This window comes from Pseudorasbora parva, chromosome 15 (assembly GCF_024679245.1).
Source record: "Pseudorasbora parva isolate DD20220531a chromosome 15, ASM2467924v1, whole genome shotgun sequence".
Lineage (NCBI taxonomy): Eukaryota > Metazoa > Chordata > Actinopteri > Cypriniformes > Gobionidae > Pseudorasbora > Pseudorasbora parva.
In genome coordinates this window covers 27,450,863-27,477,154 of record NC_090186.1, presented here as the reverse complement: position 1 = coordinate 27,477,154, position 26,292 = coordinate 27,450,863, and the positions used below count along the sequence as shown (strand labels likewise).

At 39.6% G+C, this 26,292-nt stretch overlaps 2 protein-coding genes across 2 annotated transcripts in view; one reads left to right on the top strand and one right to left on the bottom strand.

Annotated features, from left to right (window-relative positions):
- The window catches only part of fmn1 (formin 1), a 29,771-nt gene extending 26,699 nt beyond the window's left edge, over positions 1-3,072 (bottom strand). Inside the window, exons 1-2 of the mRNA XM_067417530.1 lie at positions 1,180-3,072; positions 795-900 (exon numbers count right to left, since the gene is read on the bottom strand). Coding sequence (XP_067273631.1) covers positions 795-900; positions 1,180-3,072 — 1,999 coding nt within the window. The remainder of the gene's footprint in view (positions 1-794; positions 901-1,179) is intronic.
- Positions 3,073-5,744: 2,672 nt separating this feature from the next.
- The window catches only part of ryr3 (ryanodine receptor 3), a 132,543-nt gene continuing 111,995 nt past the window's right edge, over positions 5,745-26,292 (top strand). Inside the window, exons 1-3 of the mRNA XM_067417529.1 lie at positions 5,745-5,874; positions 7,600-7,699; positions 23,762-24,031. Of these exons, the coding sequence (XP_067273630.1) occupies positions 23,984-24,031 (48 nt within the window). The 5' untranslated portion in view covers positions 5,745-5,874; positions 7,600-7,699; positions 23,762-23,983. The remainder of the gene's footprint in view (positions 5,875-7,599; positions 7,700-23,761; positions 24,032-26,292) is intronic.

The following is a 26,292-nucleotide window of genomic DNA, read 5'->3' as shown; positions in this document are numbered from 1 at the left end:
CATGATCCTTTAGAAATCATTCTAATATGCTGATTTGTTGATTAAGAAATATTTCTTTTGTTGATGTTTAAAACAGTTGTTCTTCTTAATATTTTTGTGGAAAGTAACAGTAAAACAACATTTTCATGATTTTTCATGATTGACTTTGTTGAACAGAAAGTTCAAAATAACTTATTTTATTTGAAAATAATAATAATAATAATTTAACATTAAAAATGTCTTTACTGTCATTTAAAAAAAAATCTTACTGGACCCAAACCTTTTAGTGTATTTTTAATACTAATTTTAGTGTAGGCCTATGTGAAATGAAGAACTGGATATCTATTAAATATAGTGGATTTAAACTTTCCAATAGATGGCACTGGTGGGATTGTTATATAGGGATGATCACTGACTTGTCTAGAGAACCATTGGAACTTTTATGTAAGAGAATAAATTTCCTGAGGTATATTTAAGACATGTGACAATAACACTGTGTGTGTGTGTGTGCTTAGGTGTGTCTGAGAGCTCCACACCCTTTAATTCTACAAGATACTGCAATGTGGGCAATGTAAGGGATGTGCAATAAGGTTGATTCTAAAATTAAAGTATATTTAATGTAAACATTTATGTGCCATTGTATCCAAAGTTTTCAATTTCATCAACAGAATGGCCCTTTAGGAACACATTTAGGGTAGAGGTGCATTTGAATTAGTTTGGAAAGTGTTGTTCCATTAGATACAAAGGCAAATATTTGAATCAGAGCAAATATTTACATTTAGTGCTTTTTTCAAATTATACAAATAAGCCCTTACCAGCTTCCGTGTATTTTAGACCAATCTTCTCCTCCTCGTTTTTCTGTTTTGGTGGAGGCCAGACAGTCTGAAGTCGCTTCGGGGTGTGTTCCTCACTCACATCAACCTAAGACACAAAACAGCAATAATTTGTGCATTGTACTGTAAAATCGGTTAAATTAAAGGACCTAATTAAAATAAATAAAGAAATCTATCAATAAATCTATAATAAAAAAATAAAATAAAAAATGCAGCATGCCCACGACCATGCAGAGGGATTAATAAAATGAAATAAGGTACAATAAAGATGCTGCATCCCCACATAAAGGAAGGTTTTTTTTATATACATTTTATGCATTGATACTGAAATGCCACCAATAAATGCAATCATCTGTTCACATCATACTTTAAAATCTGTAGTTTTGCTGTTTACATCTTTGTTGTCTGGAGACTTGCTTGAGTTCCTGTCAAAGAAAGCTCTGAGGACATCTTTGTCCCGGTTGATCTTCCTCTTCACAGTGTCCATGTCCATGAGATTTGGAGTGTCCTTCTTGGTAGATTTAACTGTGAAGAAAGCCTTCAATGCACCTAAGGTCGTCTCTGCATTGGTAGATTTGTTTGATTCCTCAGACTGGGAAATGGCTGGCTCCTCTACAGTTGTCTCTGGCTTTTCCGCAGGGTCCTGACCGATTGGAGACAGTGGGGGGCTTGATATGCTCTCTTGCTTTCTCTTCCCTTCCCCCTTGCTGAGGAATTGGGTAAGCTGTTCCAGAAAGTCTCCCTTGACTTCTTTCTTGTTAGACTGATCGGTAAAAAGTCCTCGATTGGTAGGGCTTTGGGGCTGCTCTGTAGTTTTTTTCCCCTCAAGAGCTTCTTTCTTGGGGCTGAGCAGCCCTGTGAAGAGGGACGACAGTTGAAGCGGTTTCTCTTTTACTGCAGTGGGGGAGAGTACGGTTTGGTCTTTTGTGGTCTTCTCAGTGGAAGACGAATCTGTATCTAACATGATGTCTTGAATTATTTCTTCCTCATTCTCTTTATTCATTTCTCCCTCTGTATGCATCTCCACAGGGATGAAGGAAGGCACCAACTCTGGTTCTGAGTTAGTCTTACTATCAAGCTCAAACAAACTGTATTCTTCAGTGTCACAGAAGTCAGAACATTTTAAAATCACACCTCCGGTCTCAAAATGTCTCATTTGGTTCTCCTGGCTTGTGATAGGTGGATGGACCTCCACAAAATTGCTCTCTGAACTTGCACTGCTTCCATTGCATATAGCTTGACTACCTGCAGTCTCATCTCTCATTTGGATCTCTTCATCAACACACGGTCCTGCAGATAGAGCTTCAACACGTGTAAGGGTGATGACCACAGTTCTGGTGTTCACAGGCGAGTTTGAGGAAAGAGCCTTTTTATCAGTGAGACTATGAACTTCACAATGGGCTGTAGAAGCCTTGTGGTTAGTCAGGGTTTGTTCCTTTACACCAGCTTTGGTGACCTCTGGAACATCTGCAGTGTTTTGAAGATTTCCATCAGACTCTATTTTGCTCTCAGCAGCAGATACTTCCAGGTGACTTTGCACTGAAATATCATTTTTGTTATTTGTGGATGAACTCAAAGACTCCTTATTTAAAAATTCAGCCAGATTATTTCTGCTTTGAGAGTCTGTGAGGACGTCTTTCACAGGTTCTTCCCCAGCAAACAGCTCCTCATTGCTGGAGTTATCTGATTCCATAACCACTGTCTCATTTGCAGATATGTCACGACTGAGTCTGTGTTCTTCTCTGAAAACAGGTTCTTTATTATCCACTGTAACAATTGCTGGATCCTCAAGTTGTTTGTCCAGTCTGTTAGTACTGCCACTGGCTGAGACTTTGCTAAGTGATTTAGACGGTGTGTCAGCTTGACCATCTGTTACATCCTGGTCAGTCTGGCACACTACTGATGTTTTATTGTAATGATCTCTCCTGTGCATAACACTGAGGTCTAAGTCCACTTCCTCCTTTTCTGAAGAAAAATCTATTTGATGAACATTCTGATGCTCAGATCTGCTGACATGGTCCTTTGTCCTGTCTTCCTTTGCATTTGTATGTAAAATCTTAACAATTAAATCCTCTGTGTGATCATCGAAACCATCTTGCCTTTGAACACCTTTTTGTTGACCATCTCCTTCCTCAGTCAAAGAGCAGAAAGAAGTCAAATCTGGACTCTCCTCTGTCAGTGTTTGGAGTTCATTTTTTTCATGGAGAGTAAAAAAGTTTGTAAATTTGTCAAAAAAATTATTGATTGGCTTATTCTCCATTTCCTTCCAGAATGGTTTACAGGCTCACATTTAAAGAAAGGTCAAATTTAGTCTGTATTCAAACAAACATAATCCACAAGTGATTAAAACCAAAAACAATGTCAACCAAGTCCATTCACCCAATTCTGAATTTCCAGCCCTTGTCCTGAACAACCACCGACAAATTATGAGCATGAATAAGTTCCAATTATTGTCTTCTACTGGTTTGAAAAACTAAAATAATTTGAGTTTTGTTTAAGTCTAATGTGTCTTTGTTTTATGTAATATGTTGTCCTTACATGACATTTCCAGAATCATGGATGCCAGGAAAATGTGCATTATAGACCAAAAATGCTGTAATCCTCTCATTTCAGGAGAGCTGAAGAAATGGAAAAAAAAACATTCCGCAACGACATCCAAATAGTGCCAGCATGCAGCCTGCCGTCTTTATCCCGCCATTACTTTCTTTTTAGCCTCTTCTTTCTTTTCCATGTTAGATTTTGTAATGTCTACTTGCTTATAATCCACAATTCGCAACAAAAGCGTATACGCCAAAACATTACATCCTGAGATACGCATACAGACAGTGAGTGCTCCACCCACTTATTTTCTGCCACATGACAGGATTTCTGGTCATCTCAGTCATCCATGAGGAAGAAGTAGCATCTCAGTACCACACCCAGAAGAGCACACAAAACTCCAGTAAGAGTAACTGTCCAGTCAAGACAGACTGCTTCTGTAAGGCTGGATATCTCCTTCTGTCCACTTTACACTGGATAACATCACATTAATCACCACGATTAACCTGTTAACCCCACCTACATCCTTGTTTTGTTACCTATGGTTTTGTTTGTAAAGACTAGTCCTGAAATCATCACAGTTAGGTTTTAACTACAGGAATCCACATGGAAAAACAATGTAAATAGATATTCTTTAGCACATTTTAAATAAAAACAAACAAACACACACACACACACACACACACACACACACACACACACATACATAAATGAAAATATATATTATACTTGTGACATACATACATTTATGTATAAACTAATAATGGCAAGTCTGTCAAAAATAAATACTATTACTCACAGTGAGGTTATGGTGAGGAGAGACACGTGGGACATTCACAGTTTCGTCTTCTTCACTTTGTTTGTGCTTGGACACAGAGTTGCAGAAGGGCAGACTTTCACTGTGCTCAAATGACCACTTCTCTTCTGCACGCACCTTGTTCTCCTCTGTAAAAAAAGAAACAAAACTAAACTAAACAAATGTATTCACGCTCAAATTATTTAATGACTGAAAATCCACAAAATAGCCCTCCAGACATGAATATGCAATGCATTAGCCAGATGCATGAGCCAAAGGCTTTGTCAGTTACAACAGCTAGCTTATAATTTTCTTTGTAGACCACCTGATTGAAGTGAAAATACATATTTATAGCTACAATGCTGTTTGAAACAAGATGACAGTTGCACATAATTTTAAGATGTATTTGTCGACATATATTAGAAATCCACGGTTTTCCCAATTGCTGTGAGCATACAACTAACAGGAATACACAGACTGCCTCAAAGTGGACATTGTAGTGTACTGCAATCGTACATAAAGTGACTCTACAGTCTTATCTTGCCTCACATTAATCTTAAAATACATTCTAATATGAAGTAAAAACAAAAACGCAGATCCAAATAAATGGATACTCATATTATGACAATAAATCATATTAAATCAGAAAACACATGGACAATCTCTACACGACTAACTCCAAGAGTCAATAAAGCTTTTATGCATACAGCTGAGGTTCACAGTGCGTTCACAGCAGAGGAAGCGTGGGAGACCTGAGATCCAGTCCTCTCCCCAGGCCTTCCCCCTGCAGAGCTGGAAACGACCCTTGGAAACGACGAACAATCAATGGACAGATTGCATTAAAAACACTGGAGAGAACAGGGATGTGCGGTGCAGCAAAGTAACATACTTATAAAAAGCCACAGGTCACAAATTACTGTCTATCGTGGAAAGTCACGTGGTTTTTTCTATGAAAAATTACATTATCTGAAAGATCGTAATTTTTTATATTCAACTGTGCTACACAGTTTTTAACATTTAGCCTACGTAATCTGCATTTGTGTAGACATACAGGCGATAACACTGCAAACATTTGACAAAATTTGCACCCCGCGACGTCATCAAATACCGACGACAGTTGAGTCGCGCAGTGTAAAAAACACTCCCTATGCAAACACTACAGTTAATATAAAATGTAGGATTATATTACAGATTCATGTAATTTTATGAACAATACGTGATCATTAATTAATATGGAAAAATACAGTCTTAGTCAAAATTCCTAATTGTTACAGCAATATATGCAAATAAATAAATTACAATCCTTCCACATTAAAATGTATAACTTATATATGTTTTTCGTATTTATATAAAATAAAAATAATGTATAAAATAAAAGCTAAAGGCTACATGGAATAGGCTATTTTATATATTGAAATATATTCAATACAATTTAGCCTACATCAAATATTTATACAATTGACATAAAATTTATGTAAAAAATCAGAATACGTATTTAGTGAAAAAAGAAATGCAACTTAAGTTGAAATTAAATGTGTAGGTGCGTCGACAATCAGCTCTCATAGGGCACTGAGGGAGTCCATTGATTGATTCCCTGTGCCCTCACTACTGAGAGATTGTTTCCCAGTTTCCATGCTAACTGAGCTAAGCGTATGATAACGGTCCCATATCTCATGCATTTTATTCCCGGCTCCGCACAACTAGGCTACTATCACAAGCATTCTTGAGGTAAAAAAAACAAACTAAACACACTCATTCAAAGGTATTTTACCTTGTTACTTTTTGCCTAACGTTTTGGCGGGTAAATTCCCTGTCCATCTCTGTACCGTGACTCCCTTGTTGGCGTTTGCTGTGCCACTTAATATTTGAATAATATTTCAATATTTAAACGCGTCCTATTTTTTGTTATCTTATGTAAAATGGCCGAAAACATCCAATGACAGGCGGAAATGTCTCCATCAGGTTGGCTACAACAATTTTTATTTTTTTTATTTTTTACAGCACTCAATTATTTGGACTTTTATTGTGTCCGAGTCCGACAACCAATGATTCATGTTTATTGTGCATGTGATGGTCACTTTTGAGCTTACTTATGAGTTCAGTTTTATCTATTGAGAATAAAACATTAATCTTTGACAACTCTAGTAGACAGGCAGGTAATCATTAGCTTCACGGAATTAGTTATTTTTGAGTGGATAACCCTGAGGGGAATGATGAGTGGTTATTTTGTCCAGATAAAGAGTATAGAGATAGTAGTGTGAAAAAGTCCTTATTTAAACGTCACTCTACTGACTGTTCGATTGAAATAGAAAAAACAAACAGACCAAAAAATGTCAATAACTCAAACACTTTGGAACACAGAGACCAGGGTTGGACAAAATGATGACTCCCTTTCAAATAAGGGAAATTTTATTTAAAATGACAGTAGGAGGACTTTCACTAAATTGGTTAAAATAAATTCAGTACAAAACTGAAACAATTAAACTAGCATTCAGACATTTCTTATTAATATCAATGTTGAAAACAGTTGTGCTGCTTAATTTTCCCCCCAGGATTCTTTCAAAATTAAAAAAGAGCAGCATTTTTTTTTTAGATAGAAATTTTTTGTATTATAAATACCTTCACTTTTGATCAGTTTAAAAGCATCACTGCTGCATAAAATAATTAGGCCATTTTTGAACATTAGTGTATACAGTGTGGAAATAATTTATGTTTTTTTCATATTTAAGTAAAATTAATGCAGTTTAGAATTCTGCTGCATCAGTTCAAATTCAGAGTTTAGGGCTGGAAATTCAGTTCATTCTTAATTCAATTCTGACACACACGTGTCTCTCTCGCTCACTCACACACACACACACACACACACACACACACACACACACACACACACACACACACACACACACACACACACTCAACAAACCTACCGTCACACTCAGATTGTTTTGTGTGCCTCTAATCTCATTTACAATCTCATTTACTGCTTGACTCATCTCCAGGATGTCATTTCCTGTAAAGCTCAAGGGATTTGAACATTAACAGCTAGCTGTTGGGCTAAAACTGCTGCTACTGTGATACATGAGAGTCTTACCAGAATGCGGCAGGTAGCCTCATTCATATTGCTTTCTCTAACATCCTGTTTTCTATGGGGTCTATGCATTGAATACATGGCTAAAAGGAATTTAAATAAGATCATAGGTATTTAGGCCAGTCATTGCTAAATCAATGAAGGGACAAAACGTTAAAAAGCAATATAAATATAATTCTAAATAACCAATTTCACACAAGATTGATTGCACATCCACATCATGGTCTATTCACCACACTTCTAATATCAGACGATAGATCTCACAAGCCTGAATAATTAGCTTTGTTTATAGCAGAGTGTTTACAGCTAATATGTAAGTTCACAACAAATCACACAATCTTACTAACTGATGTCTATTCTAACAGGTCTCTTAACTGAAAGAAACTCCGAAGAGATTAACCACAACTACATTGAAGCTAGAAGATACTTCCTCATTCCTCATTCTTCATCCTTCTCCCTTTTTAGGTAAGTTGGTCATTAGTTCAACAAGAGCAGGGAGATCAAAAGTTGTCTATAATCTTTCATGGTAGGATGCCTCATTTACATTGAGTTTGCATTCCTGAAAAAACCTCAAGCATCACCATACAGGCCCACCTGAAATCATATGATCGTCTGCAAAATATAGAAGTATTGAGGTTGACACAGCATGCCTCAAGGTTTTGGACTGGAAGTCTTCAGTGTTTCAGCATCTCACCCGTACTAATCTGTATCATGACAACCATCACAAGGTCTAGGTTTAGCATTCCTATCCACCTCAGTGATCACAGACTGGAGTAATAGTCTATGCTCTGCTGTATTCTTAATCCCTCATCAATGTGTTTCTACTTTCAAAACACCTAAATACCATCAAAACATAATACTGAAGCTTAAGAAGCATTGCATAAGGCACTACATAATGATGCACATCTTAATCTCACCTCTTTAGCTCCATGTTTTGTTGGATCGAACTTGGATTGTATTGAGATCTGGGAAATTTGGAGGCTAGGCCAACATCTTGAACTCTTCATCATGTTTCTCAAACTATTTCTGAACTATTATCCTGAACTATTATCCTACTGAAATCCAGACCCAGGGTTTCTCAGCATAACATTGCTCAGAGCATCACACTCCCTCCACCGGCTTGTCCCACAGTGCTTCCTGGTACCATCACTTCCCCAGGCAAATGGTGCACACACAAGGCCGTCCACGTGATATAAAAGAAAACAGGACTCATGGGACCAGGTGACCTTCCTCCACTGCTGGCAGGCCTTTCAGCATGTGCTGTCAAACCTCTGCAACTGATCTGCTGCAGCATGAGTTGTCTTTAACGAGCCAAAGAGAACCAATTCCACTGGGTTCCAATTGCTGCTCGCATCAAATTCAAGGGACTGATGTATGACCTACTTAAGACCTACATACCCTCCAGAAGCTGTCATTCTGCAAGTGAACAGCACCTTGTGGTGCCATCCCAAGGAGACACAAAATCACTTTCATGGACCTTTACCTTGACTGTTCTAAGATGGCAAAATGACCTGCCTATCAAACCGAGCTGCTGAATCTTTAGCCATGTTTAAGAAACTACTGAAGATGCATCTTTTCTTCAACACATGATCCATTTATACTAACACTATTCTATATCTATTTGAAAAAACACAAAAAACCTTGCTATATGTACTATACTAAAATAACTGGGACTAATCACAGCACTTGCATATTGTTGCCCATATTGTTGGTTTGATTACTTCTACTGCTTTCCTATCTTCATAAGTCGCTTAGGATAAAACCATCTGCTAAATTATTACATGTAAATATATACATATACTATATTGGCAAAAATATTGGAACACCCCTCCAAATCATTGAATATAGATGTTTCAATCACTTTCATGGCCACAAGTGTATAAAATCAAGCACCTAGACATGCAGACTGCTTTTACAAACATTTGTGAAAGAATGGGTTGCTCTCAGGAGCTCAGTGAATTCAACTGTGATATGTTGTCACCTGTGCAATAAGTCCATTCATGAAATCTCCTTACTACTAAATATTCCGTGGTCAACTGTTAGTGATATAACAAAGTGGAAGTAATTTGGGACAACAGCAACTCGGCCACAAAGTGGTAGGCCACGTACAATCACAAGGCGGACAGCGCATACTAAGGTGCTGAGTGTGCAGAAATTGCAAACGTTCTGCAAAGTCCATAGCTACAGACCTCCAAACTTTGTGTGACCTTCAGATTAGCTCAAGTACAGTGTGTAGAGAGCTTCATGGAATAGATTTCCATGGCCGAGCAGCTGCATCTAAGCCTTACATCAGATACAGTGGTGTAAAGCATCTCGGCACTGGGCACTAGTGCAGTGGAGATGTTCTCTGGAGTGACGAATCGCGCTTCTCTGGCAATCTGGACGAGTCTGGGTTCGGTGGTTGCCAGAAAAATGGTACTTGCCTGACCTTGGTGGTGGTGGGATTATGATGTGGGGTTGTTTTTCAGGGGTTGGGCTTGGCCCCTAAGGTCCAGTGAAAGGAACTAATGCTTTAGCATACCAAGACATTTTGGACAATTTTATGCTCCCAACTTTGTGGGAAAAGTTTGGGGATGGTTCCTTCCTTGTTTGAACATGACTATTCACCACCATTGCACAAAGCAACGTCCATAAAGACATGGATGAGTGAGTTTGGTGTGGAGGAACTTTACTGGCCTGCACAGAGTCCTGACCTCAACTTGATAGAACACCTTTGGGATGAATTAGAGTGGAGACTTTGAGCCAGACCTTCTTGTCCAACATCAGTGCCTGACCTCACAAATGCACTTCTAGAAGAGTGGTCAAAAACACACTCCTAAACCTTGTGGAAAGCCTTCCCAGAAGAGTTGAAGCTGTTATAGCTGCAAAGGGTGGGCCAACTCCATATTAAACATCACAGATTAAGAATGGGATGTCAGTAAAGTTCATGTGCATATAAAAGCAGGCATCCCAAAACATTTGCCAATATAGTGTGTGTGTATGTGTGTCCTGGTATTCCCTACTTTGTGGGGAAATGTCTCCACACAGATAATAATATTAATAGTAGTAAATGAATATGAAAACACCTTTGAGCCTGTCAATATTATGCAAACATGAAATCTCAAACGCAGAGTAGGCTAGTACTTGCTACTATAGTTGCTTACTTTTGCGCCTGCGTCTCTCGTCACGTAAGAATCAGCATTCTAAAACAGTGAGCTTAAGTTAAAAGAAGTTCAACGTGCATCTCATTACCTTGTGTTATTTCCCATTTCACTGCCACGCCGCGGACGCATTGATTCATTGCGAACTGCCGTTTAGGACTAGCGATGTGTTGCCTGTCTGCACACGTCCGTCACAGGACAGCGGTAATCTCCTCAGATGACTTCATGCGCAGTAGCGCAATATTCAGACACTTCCTCAACCGCCACAGTCACATTTTCCACCACAGTAAAGAGAGCGTATTAATAACGAAAACGAATATTTATTTTTGCTAATTATTATTTTATTTCAGTTAGTTTTTTAGTAAGAGTAGTTAGTTTGGTTTAGTTTTAGATTTTTATTTATTCAGATTTTTTTATTTTATTTCAGTTTACGAAAATGTTTATTGACCAATAGTTTTAGTCTTAGTTTCAGTTTTCGTACGAAAATAACCGCTCGTCATTCTTTAGCTCCGCCCACACGATACGCCTCTAGGCGCTCGGTTTTTTCTGGAAAGACTCGGTACAACCCATATTTCTTTTATAAATATAATAAAACTAAAGTCTTTTCGGAAATATGAAGGATGCAATACTACTCTATAGGTACTCAAGATTGACATGAGATTGACTGAAACTGAGTGTTACCCCCCCCTTTAAGGCATATAAAGACTATGTCTGCTTGGATACTCTTCAAGATGGACATGACATGATACTCTTCAAGATGGACACTTTTTGTGTGAGTTTGTCCGTTCAAGCGCAAGACTTGAAAGAGAACTCAATATTTGAGCACTGTAAGACGAGAGCACGCTTTTGGATGATGCACAGAGACAGAACATTTTCGGCGCGCGAGGCCTCCTCATTCGCGTCTTCTGGCTCTAACATTACACACATTCCCAGGTGATGATGACGGCGAAAAACGACTGCTCGTATTCGAACGTACGACAGCACCACTTGCATACATTAAACAAAATTTACAAAGAGGTGAAACAGTAGATATTTTTATTAACCCGCCACGGTGGCAGGTAGGTGAAGCGAGTTTACCCGCCACAACTCAAAATCACCTGCATTTGGCTGGTGGCGGGTGCTAATTTCCATCCCTGCACTCATCTCCACTACAAATAGGAAAATGAGGCTACAATTTGCACGAGCTCACCCAAATTGGACACTTGAAGACTGAAAAAATGTTGCCTGGTCTGATGAGTCTCGATTTCTTATGAGACATTCAGATAGTAGTCAAAATTTGGCATAAACAGAATGAGAACATGGATCCATCATGTCTTGTTACCACTGTGCAGGCTGGTGGTGGTGGTGTAATGGTGTGGGGGATGTTTTCTTGGCACACTTTAGGCCCCTTAGTGCCAAATGGGCATCATTTAAATGCCACGGCCTACCTGAGCATTGTTTCTGACCATGTCCATCCCTTTATGACCACCATGTACCCATCCTCTGATGGCTACTTCCAGCAGAATAATACACCATGTCACAAAGCTCAAATCATTTCAAATTGGTTTCTTGAACATGACAATGAGTTCACTGTACTAAAATGGGCCCCTCTTTGCATCCCACAAATCTCCATCAACTGCAAGATGCTATCCTATCAATTGGGCCAACATTTCTAAAGAATGCTTTCAGCACCTTGTTGAATCAATGCCACGAAGAATTAAGGCAGTTCTGACTGCAAAGGGGGGTCAAACACAGTATTAGTGTGGTGCTCCTGATAATCCTTTAGGTGAGTGTTTGTGTGTGTATATATATGTACACACACACACACACACACACACACACACACACACACACACACACACACACACACACATATATATATATATATATACACACACACACACACACACACACAGACATATATATATATATACACACATATATACACACACACACACACACACGTGAGTAAATGTACATTCTATATACATTCTCTATATACATTCTCTCTATATACATTCTACTATTCAAAAGTATAATAAAAATAAGAATAGAAGTAACTTTGCAACTACAATTTCAACTTAAGTCTACCCCTAACAGTCTGCTAATTAAAATTAATATTAAAATTAATCACAGGCCAATACTATCATGCATTTGATGAAAAGGTTTTTATCATAAAAAAAGTAAGAGACAGAAGAACAAAATCAGGAAGGGTTCATAAGGACAGAAAGGTCACACACCTATAGTTGAAGAGGTGGGGATAGTTGTTGTGGTGGATGCGGTCAAACTGACACTTTGCTCAATGACTGTTGATACGGATCCATTATAGCTACTTCTTTCTGTGCCACCGTATAGATAAATTCTGTTGTAGTCTTCTGCATCCCCTTCAGGTAGCGGAAGAATTCGGTATTGCGGCAGGGGCCTGGAGGTTTGTGCGGATAGACGGGGTGATGGTGTGGTGTCCAGACTTGTTGAAATTGCAGTGACGAATGTTATATTTGTTTGCTTAAGTTCTTTGCAGAGCTCTGAAGGGAAACTCTCCATGTGCTGGATGGGTATGTGACTATCCTTATGCAAAACCCCACCTGCGGTTAAGGCATGAGTGCTACCTCTCAAACAGTCTAAACTGGTGCAAAAAACGTGGGGAATAATGTTCTCCACTTCGACTATTTTGTTTCTCACTCTGGATGTTGCTTCCTGCTGGTCCATAACTTCATTCCCACACCGGTACAGTTGAATGTCTGTTGTTTGAGGCTTCTCTTGAGAAGTATGCTTAGTAGTCTTCATCTGGCCATGTAGATCTTGTGTCTCATCTGAGTCAATTTCAAATCCGTTGTCATACTCTGAGAGCTCACTGGACAGATCTTCCTCAAAACTCCTTGAATTCTTAGCGACTGCTTTATTTTTCAATTCAGCCAGCGTCCTGGGACGTTCATGCCCGCATTGCCCCTTTTCATTTTTTAAAACTTTGTGTGAAAGTGCTTCTGTAGTGCTCATGGGCATCCTCCTCTCCACATCCTGCGAACTCATCACCCCCAATTTCTTCTCTTTCCGCCCTCTGGAGGATATTCTCAGGCTTTTAGGAGAAATGAAGAGTCTGTGCTCCGGGCTGCTGGTGCAACACAGATCCACTCCCATTCGATGGTCACTTACCAAGTCTGAATTCTTGTTCCCCTGTTGATTTCCCATTATAAGCCTCGGCTTTGCAATCTGCACGTTGATCCAACAGGTCCTCAAAAAGCACCTTGTTTCTGACTTCATTTGTCTTATCAAGACCCTCACGCTCAGTGTTCGACGGCCCCACCTCCTTCATGTCAGAACTAATCAAAGCTTTGCCCTTCCCTTCATTATGGAGCCCGGAGAAATGTACTTATCTTGTTTTTTCTCTCTGATTGTTTTGTAAAGCTGGGGAACAGCACTGGTGCCCTCCATGACAGTTAATCATTATGACGGTCTTTTTAAAAAAGAAAGTTAAAGTTAAATAGAAGATTAGTTTTAAATAATTGTTGTTTACACGTTCTATTCATCAAAGAAGTCTGAAAAAGTATCAATACTGTTTCTTGAGCACCAAATCAGCATATTAAGAGTGATTTCTGAAAGATCCTGTGACAATGAATGAAAAGTGAACATTCCGTTTGTTGATCCCAATCGAGTAATATTAAATCAGAATAATGTTTCATAACATTACTGTATTTGAAGTTGATAGGCAACGTGGGGGAGAGGACGCTGGCGTTGTCTGTTCTCCGCTTCTCCACCCACAAATCATGTTACTGTGCTATTAGATTTCGATTTTATTTTATTATGTTTGTGACTAGTCTAACAGTCAAAACTACGATTGGGACTGTTGCTGATTGCTGGCAGTCACTGAGAGGACGCTGTTCATCGTTTCGCTGTTTTCCACCGCTTCTCTGATGTTTTTGTTTGAAGCTGCGCCGCTGTTCCGTCTTGCATTGCGGCCGTGGAGCGGCTTGGACTTCTGCGTCGACCCCGGTGTGTCCACAGAAGTGCCCAGAAAACTTTATCTGCCTCCTGCATAGTGCTGCGGCAATCCCCATCATCTGAATCGTCATGAAGACCCATCATCTGCTGGACTTCAGCTGTCATGCCTTGACGACATCATCAGGACACTGCTGCTGGGAGAAATGTAAAACATGGAGTGGACCCAAGTGTGCTGCGGAGCTCACAGAGACTTCCACCATAAGCTCTGTTTTCTGTTCATTCACCAACAGCTCTGTTTTCTGTTCACCATCAGCTCTGTTTTCTGTTCACCATCAGCTCTGTTTTCTGTTCATTCACCATCAGCTCTGTTTTCTGTTCACCATCAGCTCTGTTTTCTGTTCACCATCAGCTCTGTTTCTGTTCACCATCAGCTCTGTTTTCTGTTCACCATCAGCTCTGTTTCTGTTCACCATCAGCTCTGTTTCTGTTCACCATCAGCTCTGTTTTCTGTTCACCATCAGCTCTGTTTTCTGTTCACCATCAGCTCTGTTTCTGTTCACCATCAGCTCTGTTTCTGTTCACCATCAGCTCTGTTTTCTGTTCACCATCAGCTCTGTTTCTGTTCACCATCAGCTCTGTTTCTGTTCACCATCAGCTCTGTTTTCTGTTCACCATCAGCTCTGTTTTCTGTTCACCATCAGCTCTGTTTTCTGTTGACCGTCAGCTCTGTTTCTGTTCACCATCAGCTGTTTTCTGTTCACCATCAGCTTTGTTTTATGTTCACCATCAGCTCTGTTTTCTGTTTATCATCAGCTCTGTTTTCTGTTCACCATCAGCTCTGTTTTCTGTTCACCATCAGCTCTGTTTTCTGTTCACCATCAGCTCTGTTTCTGTTCACCATCAGCTGTTTTCTGTTCACCATCAGCTCTGTTTCTGTTCACCATCAGCTCTGTTTTCTGTTAATCATCAGCTCTGTTTCTGTTTACCATCAGCTCTGTTTCTGTTCACCATCAGCTCTGTTTTCTGTTCACCATCAGCTCTGTTTTCTGTTCATCATCAGCTCGGTTTTCTGTTCACCATCAGCTCTGTTTTCTGTTCACCATCAGCTCTGTTTTCTGTTCACCATCGGCTCTGTTTCTGTTCACCATCAGCTCTGTTTCTGTTCACCATCAGCTCTGTTTTCTTATCACCATCCGCTCTGTTTCAACAGCTGTTTAACCATCAGCTGTTTTCTGTTCACCATCAGCTCTGTTTCTGTTCACCATCAGCTCTGTTTCTGTTCACCATCAGCTCTGTTTTCTGTTCATCATCAGCTCTGTTTCTGTTCACCATCAGCTCTGTTTCTGTTCACCATCAGCTCTGTTTTCTGTTCATCATCAGCTCTGTTTCTGTTCACCATCAGCTCTGTTTCTGTTCACCATCGGCTGTTTTCTGTTCATCATCGGCTGTTTTCTGTTCACCATCAGCTCTGTTTCTGTTCACCATCGGCTGTTTTCTGTTCACCATCAGCTCTGTTTCTGTTCACCATCAGCTCTGTTTCTGTTCACCATCAGCTGTTTTCTGTTCACCATCAGCTCTGTTTTCTGTTCACCATCAGCTCTGTTTTCTGTTCATCATCAGCTCTGTTTCTGTTCACCATCAGCTCTGTTTCTGTTCACCATAAGCTCTGTTTCTGTTCACCATCAGCTCTGTTTTCTATTCATCATCAGCTCTGTTTCTGTTCACCATCGGCTGTTTTCTGTTCACCATCAGCTCTGTTTTCTGTTCACCATCAGCTCTGTTTCTGTTCACCATCAGCTCTGTTTTCTGTTCATCATCAGCTCTGTTTCTGTTCACCATCAGCTCTGTTTCTGTTCACCATCAGCTGTTTTCTGTTCACCATCAGCTCTGTTTCTGTTCACCATCAGCTCTGTTTTCTGTTCACCATCAGCTCTGTTTCTGTTCACCATCAGCTGTTTCTGTTCACCATCAGCTCTGTTTCTGTTCACCATCAGCTCTGTTTTCTGTTCATCATCAGCTCTGTTTCTGTTCACCATCAGCTCTGTTTTCTGTTCACCATCAGCTCTGTTTTCTGTTCATCATCAGCTCTGTTTCTGTTCACCATCAGCTCTGTTTTCTGTTCATCATCAGCTCTGTTTTCTGTTAATCATCAGCTCTGTTTCTGTTTACCATCAGCTCTGTTTCTGTTCACCATCAGCTCTGTTTTCTGTTCACCATTAGCTCTGTTTTCTGTTCACCATCAGCTCTGTTTTCTGTTCATCATCAGCTCGGTTTTCTGTTCACCATCAGCTCTGTTTCTGTTCACCATCAGCTCTGTTTTCTGTTCACCATCAGCTCTTTTTTCTGTTCACCATCAGCTCTGTTTCTGTTCACCATCAGCTCTGTTTCTGTTCACCATCAGCTCTGTTTTCTTATCACCATCCGCTCTGTTTCAACAGCTGTTTAACCATCAGCTGTTTTCTGTTCACCATCAGCTCTGTTTCTGTCCACCTTTAGCTCTGTTTCTGTTCACTATCAGCTCTTTTTCTGTTCATCATCAGCTCTGTTTCTGTTCACCATCAGCTCTGTTTCTGTTCACCATCAGCTCTGTTTTCTGTTCATCATCAGCTCTGTTTCTGTTCACCATCACCTCTGTTTCTGTTCACCATCGGCTGTTTTCTGTTCATCATCGGCTGTTTTCTGTTCACCATCAGCTCTGTTTCTGTTCACCATCGGCTGTTTTCTGTTCACCATCAGCTCTGTTTCTGTTCACCATCAGCTCTGTTTCTGTTCACCATCAGCTGTTTTCTGTTCACCATCAGCTCTGTTTCCGTTCACCATCAGCTCTGTTTTCTGTTCATCATCAGCTCTGTTTCTGTTCACCATCGGCTGTTTTCTGTTCACCATCAGCTCTGTTTTCTGTTCACCATCAGCTCTGTTTCTGTTCACCATCAGCTCTATTTTCTGTTCATCATCAGCTCTGTTTCTGTTCACCATCAGCTCTGTTTCTGTTCACCATCAGCTCTGTTTTCTGTTCACCATCAGCTCTGTTTCTGTTCACCATCAGCTCTGTTTCTGTTCACCATCAGCTCTGTTTTCTTATCACCATCCGCTCTGTTTCAACAGCTGTTTAACCATCAGCTGTTTTCTGTTCACCATCAGCTCTGTTTCTGTTCACCATCAGCTCTGTTTCTGTTCACCATCAGCTCTGTTTCTGTTCACCATCAGCTGTTTTCTGTTCACCATCAGCTCTGTTTTCTGTTCACCATCAGCTCTGTTTTCTGTTCATCATCAGCTCTGTTTTCTGTTCACCATTAGCTCTGTTTTCTGTTCACCATCAGCTCTGTTTTCTGTTCATCATCAGCTCGGTTTTCTGTTCACCATCAGCTCTGTTTCTGTTCACCATCAGCTCTGTTTTCTGTTCACCATCAGCTCTTTTTTCTGTTCACCATCAGCTCTGTTTCTGTTCACCATCAGCTCTGTTTCTGTTCACCATCAGCTCTGTTTTCTTATCACCATCCGCTCTGTTTCAACAGCTGTTTAACCATCAGCTGTTTTCTGTTCACCATCAGCTCTGTTTCTGTCCACCATCAGCTCTGTTTCTGTTCACTATCAGCTCTTTTTCTGTTCATCATCAGCTCTGTTTCTGTTCACCATCAGCTCTGTTTCTGTTCACCATTAGCTCTGTTTTCTGTTCATCATCAGCTCTGTTTCTGTTCACCATCAGCTCTGTTTCTGTTCACCATCGGCTGTTTTCTGTTCATCATCGGCTGTTTTCTGTTCACCATCAGCTCTGTTTCTGTTCACCATCAGCTGTTTTCTGTTCACCATCAGCTCTGTTTCTGTTCACCATCAGCTCTGTTTCTGTTCACCATCAGCTGTTTTCTGTTCACCATCAGCTCTGTTTCTGTCCACCATCAGCTCTGTTTCTGTTCACTATCAGCTCTTTTTCTGTTCATCATCAGCTCTGTTTCTGTTCACTATCAGCTCTTTTTCTGTTCATCATCAGCTCTGTTTCTGTTCACCATCAGCTCTGTTTCTGTTCACCATCAGCTCTGTTTTCTGTTCATCATCAGCTCTGTTTCTGTTCACCATCAGCTCTGTTTCTGTTCACCATCGGCTGTTTTCTGTTCATCATCGGCTGTTTTCTGTTCACCATCAGCTCTGTTTCTGTTCACCATCGGCTGTTTTCTGTTCACCATCAGCTCTGTTTCTGTTCACCATCAGCTCTGTTTCTGTTCACCATCAGCTGTTTTCTGTTCACCATCAGCTCTGTTTCTGTTCACCATCAGCTCTGTTTCTGTTCACCATCAGCTGTTTTCTGTTCACCATCAGCTCTGTTTTCTGTTCATCATCAGCTCTGTTTCTGTTCACCATCGGCTGTTTTCTGTTCACCATCAGCTCTGTTTTCTGTTCACCATCAGCTCTGTTTCTGTTCACCATCAGCTCTGTTTTCTGTTCATCATCAGCTCTGTTTCTGTTCACCATCAGCTCTGTTTTCTGTTCACCATAAGCTCTGTTTCTGTTCACCATCAGCTCTGTTTCTGTTCACCATCAGCTCTGTTTTCTTATCACCATCCGCTCTGTTTCAACAGCTGTTTAACCATCAGCTGTTTTCTGTTCACCATCAGCTCTGTTTCTGTTCACCATCAGCTCTGTTTCTGTTCACCATCAGCTCTGTTTTCTGTTCATCATCAGCTCTGTTTCTGTTCACCATCAGCTCTGTTTCTGTTCACCATCAGCTCTGTTTTCTGTTCATCATCAGCTCTGTTTCTGTTCACCATCAGCTCTGTTTCTGTTCACCATCGGCTGTTTTCTGTTCATCATCGGCTGTTTTCTGTTCACCATCAGCTCTGTTTCTGTTCACCATCGGCTGTTTTCTGTTCACCATCAGCTCTGTTTCTGTTCACCATCAGCTCTGTTTCTGTTCACCATCAGCTGTTTTCTGTTCACCATCAGCTCTGTTTTCTGTTCACCATCAGCTCTGTTTTCTGTTCATCATCAGCTCTGTTTCTGTTCACCATCAGCTCTGTTTCTGTTCACCATAAGCTCTGTTTCTGTTCACCATCAGCTCTGTTTTCTATTCATCATCAGCTCTGTTTCTGTTCACCATCGGCTGTTTTCTGTTCACCATCAGCTCTGTTTCTGTTCACCATCAGCTCTGTTTTCTGTTCATCATCAGCTCTGTTTCTGTTCACCATCAGCTCTGTTTCTGTTCACCATCAGCTGTTTTCTGTTCACCATCAGCTCTGTTTCTGTTCACCATCAGCTCTGTTTTCTGTTCACCATCAGCTCTGTTTCTGTTCACCATCAGCTGTTTCTGTTCACCGTCAGCTCTGTTTCTGTTCACCGTCAGCTCTGTTTCTGTTCACCATCAGCTCTGTTTTCTGTTCATCATCAGCTCTGTTTCTGTTCACCATCAGCTCTGTTTTCTGTTCACCATCAGCTCTGTTTTCTGTTCATCATCAGCTCTGTTTCTGTTCACAATCAGCTCTGTTTTCTGTTCATCATCAGCTCTGTTTTCTGTTAATCATCAGCTCTGTTTCTGTTTACCATCAGCTCTGTTTCTGTTCACCATCAGCTCTGTTTTCTGTTCACCATTAGCTCTGTTTTCTGTTCACCATCAGCTCTGTTTTCTGTTCATCATCAGCTCGGTTTTCTGTTCACCATCAGCTCTGTTTCTGTTCACCATCAGCTCTGTTTTCTGTTCACCATCAGCTCTTTTTTCTGTTCACCATCAGCTCTGTTTCTGTTCACCATCAGCTCTGTTTCTGTTCACCATCAGCTCTGTTTTCTTATCACCATCCGCTCTGTTTCAACAGCTGTTTAACCATCAGCTGTTTTCTGTTCACCATCAGCTCTGTTTCTGTCCACCATCAGCTCTGTTTCTGTTCACTATCAGCTCTTTTTCTGTTCATCATCAGCTCTGTTTCTGTTCACCATCAGCTCTGTTTCTGTTCACCATCAGCTCTGTTTTCTGTTCATCATCAGCTCTGTTTCTGTTCACCATCAGCTCTGTTTCTGTTCACCATCGGCTGTTTTCTGTTCATCATCGGCTGTTTTCTGTTCACCATCAGCTCTGTTTCTGTTCACCATCGGCTGTTTTCTGTTCACCATCAGCTCTGTTTCTGTTCACCATCAGCTCTGTTTCTGTTCACCATCAGCTGTTTTCTGTTCACCATCAGCTCTGTTTCTGTTCACCATCAGCTCTGTTTTCTGTTCATCATCAGCTCTGTTTCTGTTCATCATCAGCTCTGTTTCTGTTCACCATCGGCTGTTTTCTGTTCACCATCAGCTCTGTTTCTGTTCACCATCAGCTCTGTTTTCTGTTCATCATCAGCTCTGTTTCTGTTCACCATCAGCTCTGTTTCTGTTCACCATCAGCTCTGTTTCTGTTCACCATCAGCTCTGTTTCTGTTCACCATCAGCTCTGTTTTCTGTTCACCATCAGCTCTGTTTCTGTTCACCATCAGCTGTTTCTGTTCACCATCAGCTCTGTTTCTGTTTACCATCAGCTCTGTTTTCTGTTCATCATCAGCTCTGTTTCTGTTCACCATCAGCTCTGTTTTCTGTTCACCATCAGCTCTGTTTTCTGTTCATCATCAGCTCTGTTTCTGTTCACCATCAGCTCTGTTTTCTGTTCATCATCAGCTCTGTTTCTGTTCACCATCAGCTCTGTTTCTGTTCACCATAAGCTCTGTTTCTGTTCACCATCAGCTCTGTTTCTGTTCACCATCAGCTGTTTTCTGTTCACCATCAGCTCTGTTTCTGTTCACCATCAGCTCTGTTTTCTGTTCACCATCAGCTCTGTTTCTGTTCACCATCAGCTCTGTTTTCTGTTCATCATCAGCTCTGTTTCTGTTCACCATCAGCTCTGTTTTCTGTTCACCATCAGCTCTGTTTCTGTTCACCATCAGCTCTGTTTTCTGTTCATCATCAGCTCTGTTTCTGTTCACCATCAGCTCTGTTTCTGTTCACCATCGGCTCTGTTTCTGTTCACCATCAGCAGTTTTCTGTTCACCATCAGCTCTGTTTCTGTTCACCATCAGCTCTGTTTTCTGTTCATCATCAGCTCTGTTTCCTTTCACCATCAGCTCTGTTTCTGTTCACCATCAGCTGTTTTCTGTTCACCATCAGCTCTGTTTCTGTTCACCATCAGCTCTGTTTTTTGTTCATCATCAGCTCTGTTTCTGTTCACCATCAGCTCTGTTTCGGTTCAGTTTTCTGTGTTGGTTGATTGTTTGTATTATTCTATATTTTTACTTGTTATTCATTTGTTGTTATTTTTTCCCTTTGTTGCACTTTGAGATTCTTCGGAATGAAAGTGCATTATAAATAAAATCTATTATTATTAGTATTATTATTAATAATAATAAGAACTTTTGAGCGGATGATATGGTAATAGTGGATAATTATTTCATACAACATTCTGAATGATAATGGCATCCTTTTACGCCCAAGGATGGACCATGAGTGACTAGAACAACTTTTCAGACCTGCAGTTGTTTTGAAATTTCCATTAAATTTACACTGATTTTAGTTTTGACTACAGATAGTCTATCTGTAGTCAAAAGTAAAATCAGTGTAAATTTAACGGAAATTTCAAAACAACTAAAGAACAACTGCAAAACAAAGACAGTCTTGTCTGCATTCATTTAACAATCATTTGTGTCAACAAAGGTAAACATAGAAGTTATAAAGTTTCTTTATGAAACCCATAATCAATGCTTACATAAAATCTATGTCTCTTAGTAATCTGGAATAAAAACTGTAATTCTTACCATAACCCCCTGGCTACTTCTTAACTGGTATTCATCCAAACTGTAGTCTGTCCTATAAGTATTTCCCGTATTGTCCCCTCTGGCTGTGTTTGACAGATAACTGTCCTATCAACACTGAACTCTGAACTGGCATCATCCCAAGCCAGGATCTGAGGTCAATGTCAAAGTATTCTGTACTAACATTTTTTAAAAAACAAGCAGGAATAATACAAATGGGAGAGATGTTAACTGGGCAGGCAAAGGTAAAATAAAAAAATAATAGTATTTAGTTAACTAGTTAAAATGCATTTTTTTTATATCCGCAATTTAATTGCCACTAGTTACAATGTAATTTCTGATACCATGAATGTGATAAGACAGCCATTTTAGATATCTGAAATTATACTGATATTGAGAATTAAATTCTTGATATCAGAAATGCTAATTGTTGATATCAGAAATGCTAATTGTTGATATCAGTAATTTAATTTTTGATATTAAAAATTAAATTATTAATATCAAGAATTGAATAGTTGATATCAATAATTCAATTGCTGATATCAACAATTGAATTGGAAAGGCAGCCTATGGTGACATTTCACTAGTGAAAATACCATGAGGCTGAAATCAAGAATTAGAGTTTTTACTAGTTGAAATTAAATTGTTGATATCAAGAATTCATACCCTGTGATGATTTAGAGTCAAAACTACTTGCCATGGGACAGGTTGTTGGCTAGCTATAGCTGCGCTGTGTCCGACTGCAGTTTAGAGTTTGCCGCCAGATGGCGCTGTTACCCCAGAATTTAGACGCCAAATACCTTTATGAACGAGACGTGTGTAAATTATACATGACATTATGGCCTGTCTGTCATAGGCAAGCATTCACATTAAATCAGCATAAAATATATAATTATGTTAATCACTTAGCACATTTCTCACATTAAGATGCATAATGTATTTTTGAATGTTAATTTATTAAATTTTACCTTTTTTATTTTAAGAGTTGACTGAATAAACTTTTTGCTATTATTCGCCATTTTATTTTATTTAGATACTAGTGTTCCATTTTTTTGTTTTACCCATCACATTTTTTTATGGTGCATAATAGCCTTATGCAGTAGGATATTGTATGCCAATTTCAATAACTTTGAAATTGGAACTTTTATTCAATGTTTTTTTGTTAAATCTTTTATCTGGTATCTTTATTATTTATTCCGGACACCTTAATATCGTTTTTCTTTTTCTAGACTTTTTAAAAATATTTTTTTTTCCTGTGCTGTTTTATTAATGCGTTGAACCTATGCTATATAAAATATATCAGCCAGTGGTCCCCACTTTTTAAAAGGCTTAATGTGTACAGGATGAGTTTTTTTTTGTTGAGAAAGTAAAAATGCAGAATGTTTCCTGTGATGGGTAGGTTTAGGAGCAGGGGCAGGGGCAGTGTAGGGGGATAGAATGTACAGTTTGTACGGTATAAAAACCTTTACGACTATGGAGAGTCCCCACAAAGATAGTGAACCAGACGTGTGTGTGTGTTGGCTATAACACAGTACCGCGAGGCTTTAATTAAGAAAGAAAGAAAATAGACAAAACAACCTTTTACAGTAGGCTATCATTCCTTCTTACATTCACCTGCTTGTGAGAGGCGTTTAATATTGCAGTATGGACGGAGAGTATTTTTGCATGCTGTCTTAACCCCTCATATTTTCCGTTTCATTGGAACATCGCAGGTGATGCAGATGCGATCTTCCTCCTCGTGATGGTGTTCCACTGGCATTGAGAGCGAGAGTGCTCGTGACACTGAGTGACAGCAGCGGCAGTGGGCTTGCCCGCTCTCCCCTATATGGCTGTGGATGGAGCGTTATGCTAATATCGGCAGGACAGGAGAAGTACCGCTCCGCTGCCTGCTGTCAGTGGTGGCTTTCGGAGTCTAGGCAGGCTCTTCTACAGCCATGGCCGAAGGTGGCGAAGGGGAAGATGAGGTTCAGTTCTTACGAACTGTAAGTAAAAACACCGGTCTTTATTTTGCAAATCCAATATTGTTTTTTTCTTTTTGCGCATTCTTGATGATTAATTACGATAAAGACACTGTAATGCTGATACATCAAAAATGTTGGCTTGAAGCCTACTCCGGGTTTAAAGCAACGCTGTTGGGCTTTTCTCCGTTGTCATATGGATTTATTTCCCGTCCTTACGCATATAATAGCAAGGTGTCATATTAGTAGCTATTTAAAGTATTATTCCTTTTTTTGGAACTTGAGTCAGGTGCGAGTTTGCTCTCGCGACGCACCTGTAGTCAACGCGCTTGAATGGGATTTCAATGAGCATCAGGCAGGTGCAAGGGCAAATGATGTTTAAGCCACATTCATTTTATTTGGAGTGAGATGTGCATCCCTGTCTAAGAAGAAATACATGCGTGTTTGGCTGTTTTGTAATTTCTAGAACGTTACAGAGGAGTTACGAGCGCGCGATTGCTAAATAAACCCAGTTGGCGCTCGTGCACTGGTCGTCGAGCTTAATTCTGCAGTATTTTTTTATTCCAGATACAAGTGCTCTGTTTGTGTGTTCTCCTGCATGCGATTACATTTGATACTATCCTCTCACCTTCTTTAGGACTTTTCTATTTCTGTGGTTCGACGCAGATAGGTTACATGGCGCATGGCAGTTACCTGTGTAAACGATATGATAGGGTAGGACGCCATGGTGTAAATTACTGTCACACTTTGTTAGTAAGTTAGTTAGTTATGAAAATGAAGAGGTGGTTGTGTAGAGGTGTCTTGAGGACTGGTTTGCATATTGTAAAGGTTGTTATATACGCTCATATACACTCATACTTTCTTCTTTATTATGTTTTTCTGCACTAAAACTGTTTGGGCAAAATAGACAAATATCCCAAACTTGGTGGGAAAGTCACAAATCCCTCAAAGTACTGAAGGTGTGTCCCATTTTGCACACTGTATCCTACTTGCACCATGCCATTTTGCAGTATAGCGCGGACAGCATTTTCACATTTGATGAGTTTGATTTGAGACGACTGCCTTTTAAATACACTCTGCCATAGTATAAATTGTATTTAGTGTAAATGAACAGTGGATAGTACATAATTTTACAGCAGTTTTGAATATTCAGAAAAAGCGACTTTTCAAATTCAGCAGCTAATATCTTAAACTGTGAACTGCAGCTGATCATTATGAAATTTGGCATATTCATACCACAGTATCTAGATAAGGCACTGTACCAAATATTGTGATAATCTTTCTTGCGTCCCTAAATCCAACTGACATGGTTTTTAATTTCTGCGAAAATACGTGGAAATCTTTAAAAAAAGAAACCTTTTCTCATTCTGTTCATCTGATTAGCACAAATAATAAAGATACTCAATGCCTACAGATGCTAAATTTATTTAGCGGATATCAGCTGATACTTTTTTGGGAGGGTTAGCTTTAGCCCATAGTGACTAATTGATTGGTTTTTTTTTGTGAGAACAATGTCTAAACTTCACAAAACTTGGTAGATTTGGACAAAAGAGCATTCTGAGAGTACATGCCAATTGATATATTTTGAAAGATGATTTTTTGATGTGGCATTGGTAATGTTCCTGAATGGGAATGCTGCAGTGACACAGCATTCAGATTGACTGTGACATGAAATAGTAAATTAGGAGTATTACGACAAGTCCCAGTTTAGGTTAGGGCACAGTGCTTTAAATAATATAGGCTATACATTTTTGCATACATATATGAAAAAAACTATTAGGGGCCCAGTTAGAATTTTAATATAAAGTGTGTAAATTTTTTTGCATTGAGTTATGGTTTAGATTTTTGTGTTAGCATTGTTGATATTTTCTCATCTTTTGATTTGCACATGCAACATCAATCAAATCCATCACAACAATTTATTGCAGTCTGTTATAGCATCTTGCATGAGACAGGTGTGTGACATCTCACTTCCCTGTTAAAGCGTTAAAGTGAGAACTCTGGCAGTGAAGGTTACAATCTCACTAAATAGCGGACATTAATGCACTCGTCGTCTGTGAAAGGTGCCCCAATTCTGTCTTTGTTGTTGGTTGGCTGTGCACAAAATAGCAGTTGCATGGTTTTCACACCCCAATTGCTGGTCATTTTATATGCATCAGGATGTTATTTGTTATTTTTTTTGTTTTTTGGTAGCAAATAGCAAATTTGCAAGGCAATTTACTCTGAAGGACCTCAATAATAGGCAGCATACAATCAAGATAATAATAAATAATTGGAGATGAATT